The following is a 21309-nucleotide window of genomic DNA, read 5'->3' on the forward strand; positions in this document are numbered from 1 at the left end:
GCTGGTAAAGCAGGCTGGGTTAAGAAGGGCTTGGTAGACCATGTGCTGTGAATGAGATTGTGTGCCCCCAAGATTCATCTCTTGAAGTCCTAAACTTCAATGTGACTCTATTTGGAGATAGGGATGAGGTCTGTAGAATGGGCCCCTAGTTTGATGCGGTTTGTATCCTTATAAAAGGAGGAGAAGATATAAGGGATCTCTGTCTTCTCATGTACACACAGAGAAAAGACCATATTTTCATATGTCCCAAGGGGGACAGTGGCCACCTACAAGTCAAAAGAAGAGGTCTCTGATCCTTTTGTGGTTCGCAAGAATGACAGTTGGGTGTTCATGCCATTGTGTGACATGTGCCTTTCCGAAACATTATTACAACCTTGGCACGTTGCCTGCCTGATGTGGGAAAAAAAGAAGAGGCCTCAGAATTAAACCTCATTGCTGACACCTTGATGTTGGACTTCCAACCCTCAGAACTGTGAGAAATTTCTGTTGTTTAAGCCACCCAGTCTGCAGTATTTTGTTATAAACTAATATGCCATATTGGGAATTTTGAACTAAAAACTCAATGAGGCTTTTTTAAAAAGATTTATTTAGTTTAAGGGGCTCCTGGGTGGCTCAGTGGGTAAAGCCTCTGCCTTTGGCTAAGGTCATGATCTCAGGGTCCTGGGATCGAGCCCCACATAGGGCTCTCTGCTCAGTGGGGAGCCTGCTTCCCCCTCTCTGCCTGTCTCTCTATTTGTGATCTCTCTCTGTCAAATAAAATATTTTTTAAAAAGATTTATTTAGTTATATGAGAGAGCAAGAGCATGAGCAGGAGGGACAGAGGGAGAGAGAATCCAAAGCAGACTCCACACTGGCCAAGCCCAATGAGGGGTTCAGTCTCCTAACCCATGAGATCAGGACCTGAGCCAAAACCAAGAGCCTGATGCTTAACCAGCTATACCCTTCAAGGCTTTAAGCTGGGGATATACATGCTCACAGTTAGGCCTGTGGAGGCTCACCCTGGCTGCAAAATGGGGAAGGAATCTGAGCAGGACAAGATTGAAAGCAGAGACACAAGGTCAGAGGTGAGTGTGGGACCCAGGCTAGAGACAATGGAGGCAGGAAACATGGTGAAGGGGAGTGGAGGAAAAGCAGACTGGACAAACCTTTACAAGGCAAAATCAGCAGGACTTGGAGAATGTAAAGAGGAAGGAGGCAGATTCCAAAGTCCCTTAAGATATACTTAAGATACATATACTTATAACTGACCATCAAGGACATCTTAGAATCCTCCACCTTACTTGTCTGTCTCCCTCAAAAGACTGAGGACTTCTTGGGGCAAGAACCAGGTAACCTTTTCCCAGAATCAGGTCTCGTATGGTGACTGATTTATTATATTTGTTAAATCGATTATATTAAAGTGCTGAGAGGACAGGTGTATGGTTATTCTAGGAAGGTGTCTTGGTGCAATGTGTTGTGTGTTTTCTGTATACGGGGCGCTGTGGTAGATGCTAGGTCCACAGAGTAAACAAGCAAGCAAGTCGTGGACCTTACGTCAAGTCAAGCAGCTTAGACAGACACTAAACACATGAGGACAAAAATGATGGTTTATTTCTAGTTGTGGTAAGTGCTACAAGGAAAAGTACTGGGTACTCTGAGTGTATAATAGAGAGACATAACTTGGGGGTAGACGAAAGGTTTTCCTGAAAGAATGACCTTTATGATTACACACATGGGTTGATTTACTCACAGAATGAAGAGAGAAGAGAAGAAGAGAGGGGAGCAGGAAGAGGGAAGAGGGATCGAGAGGGAGAGTGACTTCTAAGTAGAAGGAATAACAAGCATGCATGGAGGCCTGAGGCAGGAAGGAGTTCTGGTGAGGAGAATACTAGAAGGAAGCACACCAAAATGGTAGTAGTATTAGTTAAAATCAGGTTGCAGAATCGTGGGTTCTTTCAATTTTCTTCTGTATACATTTTTCATTTTACAGATTTTCACCAACAAACATGTATTGTTTTAGTTATCAGAGGCAGGGGAACAGCATTGTTAGCTTAAACAAAATAATAAATGATCAGAGAGAATGGATGTCATGGGAGGAGGGAGCATATTCCAGAAGGATTGGGGACGTAAGCGGTGAGTAATTCCTACGTGGGAGAGAGCAATAAGCACATTGGTGGGACTGGAACAAAGCAGCCAGGGTGACTCACAAATGAGGCAGTTGAAGCCAAGTCCACCAAGGGCCATGAAGATGAGGCCAAAGAGTGGGGGTAAAATGAGAAGTTACAGGGAGTTACGTTCAGGGGGCTTGAGCAGAGAGAATACAGCTTTTAGCAGAGGCAAGCAGGATGGGGAGAAAGCAGAGGCAAAAAGACCCTCTGAGCAGGCCCTGCAGGGCTGGCGCTGGACAGCGAGGACCTGATGAGGACAGTAATCCTACAACACAGAGCCGGCTTTGGTCATCTGTTACTTCCCAGGTTGGGCTGCCCCATGCTTTCTGCCCGTACAGCAGAAGTGGAAACGGTGGTTTCGGAAGGACCTTCCTGATCTGCTATCTCTGAGAAAGAAACTGCTAGCCCAAGGACATTTCTAAGGAGATAACGTCGAAGATTGGCTTGGGTGGAAAGGGGTGTAAGGCATAGGATAGGCAGGGGGTGGAAAATTGAGATCTGATATAAGTTTTAAGATCTGTTCCCACCCACTCCTGATCATGATAAATACCCCTGCCACCCCGACTGTGTCCATTGCCAGAGTTCCCCCCACCTCTAGGCTGTGAAACATGTTTAGGGCTGGGATGTGAGTTGAGGAGGGGGTGGAAATTGGCTCCCCTCCTCTCTCTGAGCTGGACCCAAAGGAATGGCTTCAGCCGCTTCCCTTCCAGCCATCCTGTTCTTGTCCTGTTCTTCCTCCGTAATTACCTCACATCACCCTCTAATTGCTCCACCTGAATGCTCCTGGGCGTCTCCCACTCCCTCACACTCCTAACAAGAGTGCTGCCTTACTCCCTGCTAGCGCAGAGAGACAAAAAGCAGCTTCCTCCTGGCCTTCCAGCTCGTGAGTTGAATGCAGCCTTAGAGTCCCTGGCCCATGACTGCTCTCCTGAGGAAAGAGATACAAAATTACATTAAATCATCATATTAAGGGGTGGCTGGATGGCTCAGTGGGTTAAAGCCTCTGCCTTCAGCTTGGGTCACGGTCTCATGGTCCTGGGATAGAGCCCCACATTGAGCTCTCTGCTCAGCAGGGAGCCTGCTTTCCCCTCTCTCTCCTGCCTGCCTCTCTGCCTACTTGTGATCTCTGCCTGTCAAATAAATAAATAAAATCTTTTTTAAAAATCACCATATTAAATGGGTGTATCAAATGCAGGACCAGTCAGTTGGTCAGTGGCTAAGGGATCTCTGTTCGTAGCCTTGGTGTTGAACCTGTGCTGTTGTGAGTATGGAGGAAGCAGGGACACTGAAGAAACAGTCCCAGTCTCCACAGGTTTTATTTGCTCTTCAGAGGCATCCAGTTCTTAGTAGAAGCAACATCAACCCAGCAACCCTGGGTCCATGTTACCACAGAGCTCCCGCTAGGTCATCTGAGCTAGCACACTTACCAGTCTGTTCTAAGCCTCAGGTCATTCCTTCCATTGCTGTTGTTATTGATGGTTGTTGAATAGAGGGGCTGGTCATCAGAAGTAAATGGAAAGCTTTGCAGAATAGAACTGACTGCATTTTCCAAAGATGAGTGCCCCTCCCTTCCCTGCTCTTCGGTCACTTTATAGTCTCCAGGGTAGGGTCCTGTTCTGACCCCTTGAATCTGGGTGGGGCTATGACCGCACCAACCAATGGGGTACAGGGAAAACAATGTAGATCATAAGAAAGGTGAGGTCATAAAAGGAATACAGCTCACACCTGCTTCTTTCTTCCAGTAACCCTAGCCACTCTGCAGGAAAAACCCAATCTAGGCCCCCAGGAGAGAAACTGGAGCCCCCAGCCAACAGCCAGCATCCACTGTCAGGTATGAGGGGGAAGAATCCTGCAGATGATTTGGGGCCCCAGTTTTGAGGCTTTCTGCTGCAGCCTCGGACATCATGGAACAAAGACCAGCCATCCCTACTGGGCTCTATCCAAATTCCCAACCCTCAGAACGCGTGAATATAACAAATGGTGTCTCATGCTCCTAAGTCCTGGGGTAATCTGTTAGGCAACATTAGGTAACCAGAACATAGAGTAATCTTAGGGCGAGCAAGAATGAGCACATATCAACTGAAGCAGGAAGTGCCCTAAAAGAGTTAAGAATCAGAATGGAATGGCATTAAACACGGAAAGCATTACTAGCTCCCACCATGTGATTTCAAAGCCAGCTCTGCTGTCAAGTTGTTCCCTCAAAGGCCACCAAAAACATCTGAACTAACAAAAAATAAAAACAAAACACCTCTACTTTTTTTCCATACTCATCCTTCTTCAACGTCTTCTTCCGTTGACTTCCAGGGACAATGTAAGTTCAACTACCACACTAAAATACCTTTCTACTGATCTCTGCCTTGTTATATTCATGGATTCCTCTTCTCCCACCTACATTCCTTCTAGGGTATAACCAACTTACTTTCCAGAGTCTTACTCCCCTCTCTCTATCCAGAGCCCTCGAAGAGCTCATTCTTTCTTACTGGAACTATCATCTGTCTGCTGAAGTCCCTCACTCCAGTCTCTGCTTAGCTAGCCCTATCCTTCTACATGAACTATTTTGTAGCTCCCATTTCCCACTAATCATATAGCAATACCTTATTTCTTTGCCACCTCAAATCCAACACCCCAAAATTGACACAATGAAATGGATGCTGTCTGGGCCCCTCTTGGGTCCTTTTTAGTAGCCAGTCCACTCATCACTCACAAGCATGTGGTCTAAAAACCACATATGGCTGTCCCCTTTTCTGTTGAATTTCCCTGGACCAAATGGGACCCAAACCTTCCCCCCTTACATGTACTTTGGGCAGACCTGTGTCAATGACTGCCTGATGTAGGGCCTCAAAACACTAGCCCCCTTGCCTCCAGCTGGAGCCCACTCTTGTGCCATCTGTGCCAAGAGCCTCCCTGTGGGCTCAGCCCACACATGTGCTCAGCTTCTTCCCCTTTGCCATCCCATTTCCCTCACTCTCCTCCTCCTCCCTCAATCAATCCCTTGAACAAAAGTCCCACGCCAGGTTCTGCTTCTAAGTGACCCAATCAAAAACACCTACCAAGGTAGATTTGCTCTATTTACCCTGTAAATGCTGTTGGCCACCCCATCTGAAACTCCCTATCAGGCCAGACATCAATTTGAACATATACTGTCTAGCAAATGCCTCTCAGATGTACTCCTACCTCACAGCTGGATTGTGAAATCAGTCTCCCCTCCGCCCAGCCTGATGCTTCCTGTTATTCCACCCTTCCTCAACATGTCTAGCATGTCAGTGCCAGATTAAAATTTTTTAAATGCCTCTGATTATACAGCACCCCTACTCAAAAGTTCAGTGCCTCCTGTTTCTAATGGTATCAGATAAAAATCCTTTTGTCTGCTTTCCTGGACCCTCACTGAGATCTGGCTTCCATCTTGTTTATTTAATCTCATTTTCAGTATTTCTAATTTTCTATTCCAGCCAGCCCCTTCAGAGTTCCACAAACCACACACATTCCTGTCACACCAGCAGGACTTTCCCCTCTCATCTTTACTTTCCTAAGTCCCGCCAACTAGCAAGAGTATAACCAGAACCAACGTTGAGTTCACTCCCTGGTAAATCAGAAGCTGCTCTGGGTTATCCCACAAAGAAAACTTTATTTGCAGCAAATAAGGAGATCATGGGGAATACCTTCCAAAGATCTGACTTCCTGAGCAAGGGCAATGAGTTCCTTTTATTTAGGGTGAGGATGAATATTTAGATAAGGAAGCCTTTGTCATCAAATGTAGAGGCAGGCCTAAGGCCGTGCATGAGTCTTAAGGAAACATGTCTGTACACACATTGTATGTTATGTAAATGAGACTGAAGCTCCTCCTTGGATGGAGGTTTTAGTATTATAATTAGGAAAAGGTAATTGTAGGTCATTCTATCATCCGTCTGTGCAGAAGTGAGTTGGGGGTTAAGCTTAAACTGGTCTGGGAGGTCTGAGCCAGCGAGAGGTCCTGTTAGGGCAGTTTCTCCTGCTTGAGAGCTGGTTTTGCTTTCCATTTGCCTGAGTTACGAGATAAGCTGGAGGGGCACTTTGGTGGTGCAGTTTGTTGAGCATCACACTCGCAGTTTCAGCTTGGGTCATGATCTCTGGGTCATGAGATCGAGCCCCACATCAGGCTTCTTGCTTCATTGGGTTTTTCCTCTCTCCCTCTCCCTCTGACCCTCCCTCTGCTTTCTCTCTCTCTCAAAATAAATAAATATTTTTTGAAAAGAAAGAGAGATAAGCTAGAAAGAAGAACTCAAGTAAAAATGTGGGACAAAGATTAGTGAGTATAAGCTAGTGGTCAGTAAAGGTCAAGCCCAGGGTTCTAGCTGGTAATAGGAGGGATGGCCAACTGCCTTCCCATAGCTTCTCGATCCTCTGCCCCAGTTTCCAGCTGGGCACATGGCTGCCTGGAGTAAATAAACATGCGCAGGCCTCCCTTGCAGCTAGATATGGTTAAGTGACTTCATTCACCTCAGCCTATTTCATATAAGCAGAAATGTTGTGCATTACTTCTGTCAAAGATCTTAACAGAAAGGAGAGTGTTTCTTTGCCTTTCTCTTCCCTACTAGCTGTAATGTGGAGCTTGAGCAGTGTTGGGGAGGAAGAATTTCCTCTGTCCTGCAAGGTCCTTCTAGCTGGACTAAGAATCAAATTGACATGAGAAAGATTAACAGAAGAAAACAAATTTGGTAGAGTATGAAATTCCAAAGACAATGAGGCAACATGACACTTACATGAGCTTGGGAGAGGATACAAAGGAGTGAAAAGGGAGTGAAAGACCATTAGTGGTAAGGTGAAAGGAGATATTTAGAAAACAAAGGTCTAAAAAAAGAAAAAGAAAAGAAAACAAAGGTCTCCCTATTTTGCAGATAAGTTTCCTAGTTAAAGTGGAATCTCTGTAAATAGCTCTCTTTGGTACAAAAGAGCTCTCTCTGGTACAATCAGGCCATGAGGGAAAGGTGAAGAGCTTCTCCTAATCAGTTGCTACCTTTTGATTGCTTTTTATTCAAAATAATGTTCATGCCAGACTAGCCTATCTTGGGGAGGCCAGCCCTTGGCCCCTACAGCTGCCATCTTAGATCATGAAGTAAAAGCCATGTTTTAAGGATAGAGAAGCAACAAACTAGAGCTCCTAGCCAAGCCCAGACTACCTTCCCAAATCTAGAGAATGAACTTACATGTAGTAAACCACTGTTGTTAGTGTTTTTACTCACAGCTGAATCTAATCCTAACTAATTCTTCATGGTTCTACTCACATTTTGTGAAGAAAGAAGTGGAGGCGATGGTGTATGGGTAAATGATTAATAACTACCTTGGGGACAGACCCTCATTTACAATATTTCCAATTTCCATGACGTAAATATTCCCATCAAGGTCAACTTCAAGCTACCAATGTTATGTCAATTGGCTCACAAAAATCCCGAAAATAAAATGATTGGCTCTTGTGAGCTGGTATAAGCTGGCTTCTGTAAACCACTGGGGAAGGACTGGGATGGCAATGACATTTAGTGGAACTTGCTACATGCTAGGCACTGTAATAGGTATTTTTCATACATTATCTTCTTTTTTTTTTAAAAGATTTTATTTATTTATTTGACATAGAGAGAGTGAGAGTACAAGCGGGGGAGCAGCTGGCAGAGGGAGACGGGGAGAGGGAAGGAGGCTCTTGTTAGGCAAGGAGCCCAACACAGGGCTCCATCCCAGGACTGTGGGATCATGACCTGAGCTTAACCACCTGAGGCCACCCAGGAGCCTCCACATGTATTATCTTCTTTAATCCTCAACCAACTGCTGAGCCGCAAAGCCAAATTTCTCTAACCATTAACACCTTTTAAGAAAGATTCCAATACCAATGGATTTTTTAAAAATACCTTTTCTATAACCTTGGAAGATACATTGGTCACTCCTATTACAGATAATTAGAAAAGGTAGGAAATGGAGGTTAGAAAGAGAAAATGGGGTGTGGTGAATTTGTTCTGAGGTATGATCATCTAGCACACACTTTCTCTTCCTCTCACAACAGTCACTAGATTGATTAGGGAATTACCTCTTTGCGGTCAGTTGTAATGACTGTCAGATCAAGTGTCCTTTCTCTGTCTAGCTCCTACCTAAACTAGGCTAACCAGGCTCTCTCTGCTGGGACTTGGGATGATGAACATGAGTGGGAGAGAAGGAAAAATCTGATTGTCACTCATTCATCCAGCAGATGGCAAGGGCAAGACTGACTCCCCTGGAGCTGCATTCATTTTTGTGTTCCCTAAGCCTGGTTCTCTAGCTTCCCCCTTGATTCTGAGAGCTATCCGATACCCTCCCTCCCCATACTCAACTTTTCAGTCTAAGCTAGCCATAATGAGTCTCTGTGGCTCAAAGCCAAAGAAATGCAAAGGAAGAAAGACAGAAGCTTTAGAAAAAATTAAAGGAAGCTGAGCCAATGTGCACAGAACTTTAGAAAGACATTTCTAAATCACTACCAACAGGGAGGTAACCATGATTATGTAAGGAGAATTGAGACAAGCCAGTCAGAATGCTGGGCTGGAGTTTTATTCATTCTGCACTGCAAGAATTATGGGCAGAACTGACATTACATAACCCTGAGTGGTGAGTAGGTGTTAGAGCTATACCACAGGAGGCTCATCACAGGGTTATTAAGTAAAGGCAACTCAAATCGTTTTATATCTAGAGTGTTGACGTTATTCTGTATATCTAGAATCACATGAAATGTGTGGGAGGTTTGTTGTTGTTCTTAATATGTTGATCATTTAGATGGGGGATCAGAGAGAAAACACAAACCACTAAGCACTCAGTCAACATTTTATCCTCTGGAAAGTAAAGAGAATTTATGATCCTCTCATTAAAAACTAGAAGCAATGGAGAATCTGACAAGTTTGTAGTATAGAAGCCAGATGTTGTATTCGGGTTTGTGGGACTGCCCAGCTTTCTTGCTAGGTCTGTGCCTCAACCAAAACTTTCCCTCCTTAGGGGCACCTGGGTGGCTCAGTGGGTTGAGCTGCTGCCTTTGGCTCAGGTCATGATCCCAGGATCCTGGGATCGAGCCCCGCATTGGGCTCTCTGCTCAGCAGGGAGCCTGCTTCCTCCTCTCTCTCTGCCTGCCTCTCTGCCTACTTGTGATCTCTGTCTGTCAAATAAATAAATAAAATCTTAAAAAAAAAAAAAAAACTTTTCCTCCTTACTCCATCAAGCAGTGATCTCACCCTGCTCTGAATTCCTAGAACACTTGCTTTCTGTATCAGCATTCCATTCATTTGACATTCATCACAGTGATTTGCTGAGGAAAAGTGCCTATAAGCTCTAATATACCGAACAAATGTTAGTTATTATGCTATTGTGTGTGTGCACATACATGTCTACACATATATAATGTATATAATATATGCATGTTGGTGTATACATATAAAATACATAAATACATGTGTATATGTATGGTTATATAGTTATTTTGTGTTTCTCTTGTTTTCCCTTCACTGAGTTATAAGCTTCTTGAGTCATATTTTTATCCATTTTTCTGCCTTCTACAGCTATCAGTTGAATCTAATCCTAACTAACAATCAACCTAATGACTGATGTTAGTCAACCTAACTAACCTGATGTTAGTCAACTAACATCAATCAACCTACTGATGTTTTGAGTGTGGGGACTAACTTTTACCATTTCACAAGCACATAACTTTCAGCCACTTACCTTCACTCCCTTCAGTGTCCTACAAGGCTGCTAGGAGGATCATATAAAGTAATGGGCACAGAGCGCCCTGGATGCATTAATTTCCTGTGGCCTATGACAGAAAGAACGTTGTAATTTTAGTTCCTCCTTCCATCTCCTGTCTTCTTTTTCTCAGAAGTTTGGGTCATGGACTTGATCAGAGATACATTTCTCAATAACAGATTTCTGAAGTGACCCCTAGACCTCTGAATGGGAAGTATGCAACATAATCTAACAAGAAAGGACTGATCTATGCTGTTTTTAAAGTGTTGAAAGCAAGGTAAAGCCATCAGCTGTGATAAATATTTCCCTATGCACTATCTTTCCTTCTCTCACCTCATTATCTAACCCAGTATTGTCCAAGAACTTTCTACGATGATGGAAATGTGCTATATCTACTCTTCCCAATATGATAACCACTAGCCACATGTGGTTACTATGTACTTGAAATGTGGTGATGCAAATGAAAAACTGAATTTTAGATTTTTCTTTAATTAAAATTTAAAGAGTCACATGCTACCTATGGAACAGCACAGAGCTAAACTAAGAGAATCTAGGTGGGTCTCTTCATTCATTCATTCACTCATTCACCATTCAGTCAAAGTCTATTGAGTACCTAATATGTGTCAGGTACAGTACTAAGCTCTGACAGTGGGTTCAATGATGGTCTCTCATCCAAAAGAGTTCAAAAATTGTCTAAGGAAACAATCCTTTGAGATGATCTCAAGTCCTTATCCTCTTGAGATAAGTTGCTGGAGGAGATTTCTTAGGCCTGGATCACCCTGCAGATAACTTATCTCCCTGACTTCACCTGCTGGATTAGAATCTTTGCCTGAGCTAGAGGCAGTTCTCCAGGGCAGCTAAGAGGCCGGTGATATGGCCAACAGGGCCGCCCACCAAGGTTATTCTATCTTGGAGGCTGAGTGCACAACCTATTCAGAGTTTGAAAGTGAGCCACAAGCAAGGATGCAAATGTCAGAGCAGTGTAAAACCCCAAAGACACCAAGAGCCAGGGCAGTAAGCCAAATAATAACATTAATAATGAGGATTGTTGAGAGACAGGAAAACACAGAAATTGGTTGCTCTCTCTAGGAGCCAAACTTCCTGGATGGCGATCCCAACTGTGCCCCTGTCCTGCTATGTAACATCTCTGTGCCATCCCTTCACTTGTAAAACAGATGTTATAATGGCCCACCTTTCAGAGGCTAACCATGAACACTAGATGAATTTGAACATGGAAATGAATCCAGCTGAACTAGCTCCACTCTCTGGCCAATATGCCGTGCTGCTGGACTTCTGAATGAGGTTGACCAGAATTCCAGACTAACTCTTACTACTTTATAGTTATACAGCCTTGAGAAAGTGAGCTGCCTCACTGAACCTCTCATCTTCCTCATTTGTAAAGCGAAGGTATAAATAATAATAGTAGGGGGTGCCTGGGTGGCTCAGTCAGTTACATGTCCGACTGTTCAGGGCTGTGAGACTGAACCCTGCGTCACTCAGCAGGGAGTCTCCTGGGAATTCTCTCTCTTCCTCTGCCCCTAGCCCTCCCAAAAATAAATAAATAAATCTTAAAAATAATAATAATGATGATGATAGTAGGGATTTGTGAAGCCTTAATGAATTGATTTCTGTATAGCCATTGGAAAGAACAGCGCCTATAAGGCAGTGTGGGCTCGTGTTACTGTTCGTGATGCATGGGACCTGTACAGAGCCAAGCAGCAGAAGCTGAGTAGGGAGTGAGGCTGACAGAGATACTGAGCCACAGGGTGGTCTCGGGGGCAGGTGGGGTATGTTCCTGGAGCTGCTACAGTTCCAAGGAAAACTGCTGAGACATCCTGAGGACATGCCAATGTTCTAGGCAATGGGTGGCTAACCACGGAGACAGTTGCATTCTGGCCCATCCCTGTCACCTGAGGTAACCTGAGAACCTGTTCTGTGATGAAGAAAGCATTTTTCACTTGGCAGATTTGGTAGACAGGGACTTTTTTGTTTGTTTTGTTTTGTTTTTTAAGTAAGCTATACTTAGCCCAAATTAGGGCTTGAACTCACCACCCTGAGATCAAAAGCTCCATGCTCAACCAGCTCAGCCAGCCAGCCACCCCAGCAACAGAGATGTTTTGAGGCAGCTTCCTTGAACTGTTCTGTCAAGGAATAAAATGGTAAATGGCTCTGGAAACAACATGGCAATTTCTTTTTTTAATTTCTTATAAAGTTAAATCTACACCTAATTATACTACTCCTAGACATTTACTCAAGAAAAATAGGAATACATGTCCACAAAAAGTTATATAAAACATTCACAGTAGCTCTATTCATCATAGCCAAAAAAGAAGGAAAAAAAACACAAATGTCCACCAACAGCAAAAGAGCAGACAAATGTAGTATGTTTATACAATGGAATACTATTCAGAAATCAAAAGGAAAGATCTACTGATTCACACAAGAACATGGGTGAATCACAGAGATGTTATACTGAGCAAAAGAATCCAGACACAAAAGAGTGCCTAGTATAGTTTTATTTATATGACATTTTATTTATATGACATTTTAGAATAGGCAAAACTACAGAGATGGAAAGCAGAGCAGTGGTTGCTGGGGGCTGGGAGTAGAGAGCAGGTATGGACTACAAAGGGGCACGAGGAATTTTCTGGGGCATTGGAAATACTCTGTATCATGACTATAGTGACATTTGCACAATGTACGAGTTTGTCAAAACTCATCAAACTATATCCCTAAAGAGGATGCATTGCACTATCTGTAAGCTGTACATCAGTATGCCCGGCTTTCAACAAAAACACAGTATGGAACTTGCTGGTGCACCAAGCACCAATTTGCTTGGTGCACCAGCAAATTCCATGTGAAGGAGTAGGAGTCAGAAACAGGATGAACACAACCTACAGGAATGGGTTGAGAATATTTGCTTCATACATCTCTTTCGATTTTCTTTAAATGCTGACAATTTAATAAGTTTTTGTTTTTGTTTTGCCTTGTTAAAAGGTTCCTGGCATCAGAATGGCTTCATCACAATGTCTGGTGGTGGTGACCAGAAAGGGTACTAGCATGTCCAAACAATCAGATCGATAGACACAGGGGCACCTGGGTGGCTCAGTCAGTTAAGTGTCTGACTCTCAGGGTTGTGAGATCGATCCTCACAGCAGCCTTCATGTTCAGCAGGGAGTCTGCTTGAGATGCCCCCTCTGCGTCTCCCAATAGTGCTCTCTCTTTCTCTCTCTCTCAAATAAATACATTAAAAATAAAAAATCAATGGACAAATGACTATCACTGTGTTTGATGCCTCAAGAGGTTCACGTACAAAGTAGGTGAACTAAAACTGCATGTGGGAGTCAGGGCAGGCTATTCTCAGGAAAATGGAGAGGAAAGAGAGGAAACCATATGTGTGAAGGGTCCAGCGGGTATGAGTTTGGCACATGTGAGAAAAGGCACAAAAATCCAACGTAGTGCTGTATCTCAGGGCACCAGGACAGTACTGGGGGAGTTGAGAGAGAAGGCCTGGACACAGCTGCCTGGATTCAGGTTGAGAAGCCAGAGCGGCCCCACTAGAGAGCTTGAGGGCACAGAAGTCGCTAGGCAGGCACTGACTTGGCCAAGTCCATCTTTTAACAAGAAAGCTGTGGGAAGACAAAAGAAGATGGACTGTGGGGAGAGGAGTTAAGAAGGTTCTTCGTGGCCCATCCTTGTCATAATTTCCACTAAAATAAAATATGCCTTTCTGGTCATGGACTACTATGCATGCCAAAAGTATTAGGTAAGTCTCAGTTAGTATAAAGCAGGCCTGAGAGTGGTTCAGCCTCCCTGTACTTTGGGACTCCCTGTTTCTTTTCTGAACTGGGGACCCCTAGCTCCCAAGCAACCCCTTAGTTTAGGCTCCCAGGGGGAGCACTGCTCTGTCTGTTTCAGGGATACAGCAGCTACAGGAGCACACCCAAACAGTCAAGTTTCATGGTAAAGACCCAGAGGCCCAGCCTCTGGTGTGAGGCTGGTAAAGACCCAGCCTCCCCTTGTTAGCAATCCCCTTCCATGCTGGGTGGGATTTCCAACCTGGGGGAAAAAACTGACCAGTCGTCTGGGAAGAGAGACTGTCATAGACGGGTAGCGTCAGGGCCACCCCAGAGCCAGGATGACGGTGACATGAGGCTGAGATACTCCAGGGAATCCGTGAGGCCATGGAGAGAAAACATGAGGGAAGGCAGGGCTACAGTCTGCCTGGCTCAGCTTCCTCTTTCATGAGCTCATGGTCAAAGCCAGGCCAGGCAGGAGGGTGCCAGAGATTGAGTGAGTATGTTTTTTCCCTAACTTGGTTCTGAGTCACACAGGCACCTACCCTTCCCAGAAAACCGCTTCAGGGCTCACCCCCTGGCAGCCGGTCAAGCCCCAGACTAACACGCAAGACAGCCAGGTGGGAGCTGGAGACCTGCCAACCGGTAGCACTCATCCCACCCCCAGAAGCCTCTCCCAACCTTCAAAGACTAAGGGCCTACAGCAGCTGCGTTAGAAGCAGGAGGGAGACTTAGTTTAACTTTTGAGAACCCAGGGGAGACGATGTTGAATCATGGGGTTGCAGAGGAGAGAGAGACATCAGAGAGCCTTTAATCTAAGCACTTGGCTTTACAGATCAACTCATCCAGTAAATACAGGGTGTCTGAAAAGGCAGGACAAAGGGGGAAGTACTGCTTTTGTTGCACTTTCCCCTCCCCCACCACCCATATTGTGCTTTGAGTTAAATCGCCATCACATTCTCCAGTGCTGATATGGGAGCTATCTACACAGAGAGGCAAGCCTCTTCCCTTTTGAAGAGCTCTGGGACATTAATGGATTAAAGGGCCCTACATTTCCAGCCTTTTCAGGAAGCTGGTATTGATGGAGAAGCACAGCTTTAAGCACTGGATATAGAGCAGTGAACAAGATGGATAAAGTCCTGTTCTCATGAAGTTATTACCCAGCAGGAAACTGAGGCCAAAGGGAGGAGCTACAACACTGGGTCCTGGGAGGCCAGCGCTGGCAGAACATCAGGAACATTGGGTCCCTTCTCAGCTCCCCACTCTCAGCAGCCTCCAGGGAATTTAGGTTGAGCTGAGCTGCGCCAGGAGGGGCCAACCTGCGTCCCAAGGCAGGGGATACTATGTTCTCATGTGACCTTGCCCCGGGCATTCTTGCTTTCCTTTTGCATCAGGGAAAACCACCTGGGACTGATCTTGACCCTCGTAAGGCCTGAATCGGTGTCTCTGACGGTCATTTATTAACTTGCTGCCAAGAACTCCCCACCCCACCCTACCACCGTGCCTCTGGCAAGAATTGTTCCAACTAGAATGCGTGTGCATGGGGCCAGGGGAAGGTATTTAAAATCAGTCACATTGGCTGAACAAGAACTAGGAATGCAGAAGTCTTTGCTTCTTTGGAGAAAAGAAAAAGCCACAAAACCTGCCCTGAGATGGAGAGGGAAGGAAGGGGGGCATGGCAAGGGCTGAAAACAGAAATTCTATCTCCTGATGAGCTTAGCACTTGGAGGCTATTTTGTCATCCTGGTTTCCTACTCCTGGATTAGCTCACTGTTGCCTACTGTTCCTCCGAAGCAGCCCCTCTTTGTATCATCATAATCATGGCCGTCCCAGAAGAAGCACCTACTATGTGCCTAGGAGCAGTACCCTTGTATCCTCAATCCTCACAGTAACCTTAAAACCAATATGCCCACTTTTCAATTGAGGAGACATTTTCAGAGGAGCTAAGTAGCTGGCCCAGTATCATGTACTTACTTAATAGGCAGCATAGCAGGAATTTAAACCCAGTTTCCTCTAATATCAGTGTCTTCTTTCTATCACAAATCCATCTCAAGTCAACAAAGTTACTGAGTATCTACCAAATGACCAGATGCCACTGAGTTTCAGTTTCTATTTCCCTGGGTCCCGTGACTCCAGCCCTCTACCTGTTTCCCATTTTCAAACACTCCCATTTCCAAATATGCATCTCCTTCCCATTATCATTGTCCGCCATTCTAGACTTTGATCAGCAACGTAGCAGTACTCCAGGTGGGCCAGCAGGCACAACTCACTCTTATGCCAGGGATTTACACAGAGTGAGGGTCAGTGCCTTGCCATCCATCATCTGCACAGTTAATCCCAATTTAATAGCAGATCCTCCTGAGCCCCAGTTGAGAATCCCCTACCTCCTCTTTGGAGAGGAAGCATGGTGGGGAGGGGGGAGCCTCTGAAAGGACACAGCTGGACAAAAAGACACCTCTGAGGGTGAGGGGTAGCTGCTCAGAGGAGATGGATTTAAGAATATTTATTAACCCCCTACTAGGTGAAAGGCCAAGTATGGAGATACCACTGAGATATCATGAGAAAAAGAGCAGATGTGGTCCTGTACATTTATGGAGATTATATTCCAGTGGGGAGAGACAAACAACAAAAAAAAGTAAACAAATACATAAAATGATTCTCCACATAGCAAGTGTCGTAAGAAAATGAACAAGGGGCTAAAAAAGAGGTTGGTGGGAGGTCAAGATCACAGGTCAAATGAGAGAAAGGAAGGATCAATCTTGGGGGAGAGGGGAAGGAAATGAGGAGCAGTGAGAGCAGTGAAATGGAAAGGGGCCAAGAGCCTGTTTCCCTAGGATTAGGGCAGTGAGAACTGGTCTAGCTGCCCTTCTTGCCCCCGGCCTTTGCTGGCCTTAACTCATCCCCCAGCACTCACCACCCCCTTTCCTTGGCTTAATGATTCACTCCCAACCTTTCTCTAGCTTCCTGTATGGTAGGGAGGGGGTGAGGCAGAGCCATGGGTCTCTGAGGGTAGCAAGAACAGAGATGAGATTCATGGAGAAGGAATGGCGAGTAGTCTTAGTTTCCTGGTTCTTCTCTGTCCCATTCTGGTCTTGGCACAAAGAAAGGTCTCTCTGAGCCAGGAGGACGGTAAAGTTAACTAGGTCCAGCTGGAGGCCCAGATTCCAGATGGGGGAGGTAGTGGTGAAACAAGATCCTGACATCCCTCTTCATTTCCCCTCCCCTGCCAAATGCCCTAGAGAAATTTTCCATCATAAACAAGTGGTGCATTCCTGACCTTGGGTGCCCCCACCGCCTCCCACTAAGCCATTTTCTTCCATCATCACTATCTCCCCCACCCCCAATTCATATCTGTGTGAGCATGTAGGTAGGCCCAGCCACACATGCAAGTAGTCATGGATTCATTTGTAGTGTGCGGTTGCCTTGAAATAAGGGTGTAGCTAGGTGTGCAGGCTCCCTGCCTGGGTGTAAAAATGATGAGGATGGCAGGTGTGAAAGGCGGGTACTGGAAGGGGATGTGTCTCTGTAGAGGAGGTGTGTTTTATGCTGGTCAGAGAGAGGTATGCAACACATGAGTTTAGACAGCAGTAATGGGTATAAAATAAAGTGACACAGAGGCCCAGGAAGCAGCTGTGTATGCAGAAATAATGTATCTATTGGAGCCCAAAGGTGGGATGTATGCATCCCATACATCCTTGCTTGAGACATGCCACTAGGTGTTCCTCTTTTGGTGTGTGCGTAAGGATAGTCCCAGCTGTTCTTAAGATGCTATAAATTTGTATGTAGGGTTTGAAAGAGTGTCTCCATGTCTCAAAGCTTTGGGTGACCCAGCCAGGCTGTGAATACCATATGTGCATGTAGAGTTCTGCATTTTCAGCTTTCATTTACAAGACTATCGAGCAACTACTACAGGTAAGGCTCTGGGCTGGGTTTCACGCAGGGCGCAGAGAGACGTGTGACACGGTCTGCAACGGAAGGGACCATACGTGCACTCTGCGAGCAGCAGGCATAACATGTTCCAGAGTAAAGACCTGAGCCAGATGCCTTTCAAATCCCTAGAGTCAGCCTTGATGCCTTCATGCCCTTACTGTCAGCACCCATTCTTCACACTCCCAGGTTCTAACGATTCTCATCTCATTACTAAACAGCTATGGTCTTATGGTAGGAATGTCTCTTACTGCCATCTCTCCTCTTGGTTCCCTCTTCCATTACTCATTTCAAGCCCTTGTTACCTTCCACCTAAACCTTTCCAATAACCTCCTATCCCCTGGCTCAGTGTCTCTTCATCCAGGGCACACTTGTCATCCTACTTAGTTCCCAACTACTCTCCTTTTATCCTTCCATGACCCAAAAGAATCCAGAATCTTGAGTTAAACTCAATCTCTTGGCCTGGACCTCCAACTAAGCTCTCCCCACTCTGCCCACCTCCTTTCCAGAATCATTACTTCCCACTACTCCTTTACAGGAAACTTACTGTAAGATTGTTTTTCTTGTGATTCCCCAAACACATCCTGTACTTTTCCAGCCCAAGGTCTTTGCTGATTCCATTCTCTTCCTCACAGTCATCTTCCACATCTAACTCTGTGGTATCCGACCCACTGTTCAAAGTCATCTCTAATGCCACTCTTCCATGAAGCCTCGCCTTATTGATTAGATAGATGGGAACACTAGTTCTTTTGGGTCTCCCCTTTATAGTTGGTGTTCAGTTTCTTTAAGACCCTCAATAGAGTTTGAGGTGCCGGCTGAGTCTGGCTGGCCTCACTCAGCAGCCCATACACTGAAACCAACCTCAGTACTTTCAACAAGACCTTTAATGGTAAATGCTCAAAGGATGTTAAACTGTGAGTCCATGAGCAGCTGTCTCTAAGGCAGTTATGAAAGGGACAAATCTGGGTAACTGGGTAATCTGGGTAACTACTAACCTCTTGCCTTTGTTTTGTGGCAGCAGCCTTACGTGAGCATTTCTGCACACATCTGTGTAGGCAGCTTTCTTGTGTTGCCCCTGCAAAGTTTCTGCACCTTTGCTCCAGTATGTGCATGGTAAAGGCGAGAAGATAGGCCACCACAAAAGGTTCCACTTGGGCATGTGAGTTATTTTGAGCTGGAGGCAATCAAAACCCAGCAGACTCAGGAACAGCGTTTTTGTTTGTTTGTTTTTTCTTAAATTTTATTTATTTATTTGACAGAGAGAAATCACAAGTAGATGGAGAGGCAGGCAGAGAGAGAGAGGGAAGCAGGCTCCCTGCTGAGCAGAGAGCCCGATGTGGGACTCCATCCCAGGACCCTGATATCATGACCTGAGCCGAAGGCAGCGGCTTAACCCACTGAGCCACCCAGGCGCCCAGGAACAGCGTTTTGCCTCTCTTCTTTAACTGCCTAAAAGAGGTTAGATAGGGGACTGAACTGCAAAGACAGCTATTACCAGAAGATAACTATCTGATGCTCCTACCGGCTTAGGCAGGGCAAACATCTGACTCCCAAACATCCGCTCTTCTTATCTTCCCCTAAATTGGCCTCCTCCCTTTTGAAGCCCCAGGCTCCTCTTCCATTCTTTAGCTCCAGAGGGCTTACGGCTTCCTCGGCTCCTGAAGTATGTAATTAAATCTGTTTTTCTCCTGTTAACTTACATCAATTTAATTGTTAGACCAACCAGTGAAGCTAGAAGGAAAGAAAGGATGATTTTTCTGCCCCTACAATGTGGTGTGTGCTGGGGCAGGCAGCATCATGTCTTGTGTGTACTAGCATGTTCATTTCTCTGTCTTTTTGGCTATTTCTGTGATGACTTTCCTCTTGCGTGTGTGCGTGTGCGTGTGTGTGTGTTGTTCTATGTGTATCTACAAGTATATAAATGTGCGTGTGTAGCTGTAATTCATTGGCTTTGCTGGGTCACTGCTCCCAGCATGGCCAGATTTCTTTATGTCAGTCCTCCTACCTCTCCAGAGATGGGCCAGTGGCCTAACCACCTCCTAAGCTATCTGCTGGCTGCTTTCCAGCCCCCACATGCCCTGACATGGGTCTGCAGCCCGGGATCTCACCCATCCCACTCACAACTCACACGCTCACAACGCACACTTGGGCGCCTAGTTTGCACAGGCCACGTCGCCGCCCCCTCTCATTGTTTAACCGTCGGAATTTCCAGCTTGCTCTGGCCACCACTCCCAGCAGCGGGTGGAGTTGAGAAGGCCCCGCCCAATACTGGAGCGAACAAAATCTGCTCCGCAACGCTGTAGGTCCGCATTCCGCCTTCCGTTTCGCCTTGTGCATCATGTGTCACTCTCGCAGCTCCCTCCCCACTATGACAGTCCTGCGGGCCCCGACCCCCGTCTCCACCAGCCCCGGACCCCGGCGGGGCTCTGGTCCTGAGATCTTCACCTTCGACCCTCTCCCCGAGCCTGCGGTGGCTCCTGCCGCGCGCATCAGCGCCTCCCGCGGGCATCGGAAGCGCAGCCGTAGGGTCCTCTACCCACGAGTGGTGAGTGTCGTGGAAGTGGGCACCCGGAGGAGCAGGGGGAACGGCCGGACGCCGGGGTCCTCAGCTAATCTGTCGCCTTTGTTGTCTCTCTTCAGGTCCGGCGCCAGCTGCCAGTCGAGGATCCGAACCCTGCGAAAAGGCTCCTTTTTCTCCTGCTCGCCGTCATCTTCTGCCAGATCCTGATGGCTGAAGAGAGTGTGCCGGCACCGCTGGCCTCGGAGGACGCCCCCAGCGGTGCATCCCCCGCGCCCACCCCGGTGCCCCCGGTCCTCGAGCCCCTCAATCTGACCTCTGAGCCCTCGGACTACACTCTGGACCTCAGCACTTTTCTACAGCAACACCCGGCCGCCTTCTAAACGGGACCTCTCCCCACATCCCCCCACCCAAAAGAATCCGAAAAACCAAAGAAACACCAGGTGTACCTGGTGCGCGAGAGCGTATCCCAAACTGGGACTTCCGAGGCAACTTAAATCAAAGCACTGCAGCGGAGAAGCCAGCCCGAGCCCGGGATGAAAAGAGCACCGACATTCCGGGGCAGGCCGCGTGGGGAAGAGCGTCATTTATTTAATTCTCAGCGATTCTAATTAATATTTATATGTATTTATGTATGTCCCCTTAGGTGATGGAGGGGTGTATGTAATATTTATTTTAACTTATGCAGGGTTGTGAGATGTGCCTCCCTGTTGAAAACGCAGAACTCTTGGTAATTTGTTGAGTTTTGGCAAAGGTGGAGGCTGGGCGCTTTGGTTCTCCTCGAGAACCAAGGTGGAGGTCCTGGATCTGGGAGAGTGCCCAGACAAAGAGTCAACGATGGTGGCGGGTCGTAGGTTTAGGGGCTGGTATTCCGTCTTACAGGATTTCAACTCCCTGGATCTACTGTGTGAGGCTTTGACGGACCACCGGGGTTAAGTTCCCCTGCCTTCAATCTTCTCGAAGTTGCCCCCAAGGGGTGGCTTAGGTGTCGAAGGTCGGTGGGCTGTCAGCGGGTGGCTGTGGGTCGCCCGGTATGTTCTGTGAACACAAATAAAGTCGATTTACTGTCCGTAGTCATCTGAGTGTACGAATCTTTGTTAGCGGCGATTCCCCAGCCCTCCCCGCCTTCCGGCATCAAGGGCGGGCTGGAGGAGCTGGGGCCACGTCCTCCGCAGGCGCTCCGCCCCGGGTGACC

At 46.4% G+C, this 21309-nt stretch overlaps 1 protein-coding gene and 1 non-coding gene across 2 annotated transcripts; both read left to right on the top strand.

Moving 5' to 3' along the window:
- Positions 1-292: 292 nt before the first annotated feature.
- LOC122898331 lies at positions 293-396 on the top strand. Its single transcript, XR_006382997.1, has one exon. It is a non-coding gene; the product is annotated as a small nucleolar RNA U13 (small nucleolar RNA).
- A 19488-nt stretch (positions 397-19884) lies between these two features.
- On the top strand, positions 19885-21187 carry IER3 (immediate early response 3). Its single transcript, XM_044238330.1, has 2 exons — positions 19885-20141; positions 20237-21187. Exons 1-2 carry the CDS (start codon positions 19935-19937, stop codon positions 20495-20497), a joined length of 468 nt encoding a protein of 155 aa, XP_044094265.1. The 5' UTR covers positions 19885-19934; the 3' UTR covers positions 20498-21187.
- Positions 21188-21309: the final 122 nt, after the last annotated feature.

The sequence above is a fragment of the Neovison vison genome, chromosome 1, assembly GCF_020171115.1.
Source record: "Neovison vison isolate M4711 chromosome 1, ASM_NN_V1, whole genome shotgun sequence".
NCBI lineage: Eukaryota > Metazoa > Chordata > Mammalia > Carnivora > Mustelidae > Neogale > Neogale vison.

Excerpts from the sequence above, each read along its gene's own strand:
- IER3 (XM_044238330.1), top strand. The coding sequence starts at position 19,935 with ATGTGTCACTCTCGCAGCTCCCTCCCCACTATGACAGTCCTGCGGGCC. Across the intron at positions 20,142-20,236 it reads GGGTCCTCTACCCACGAGTG|GTCCGGCGCCAGCTGCCAGT; the intron begins GTGAGTGTCGTG and ends GTCTCTCTTCAG.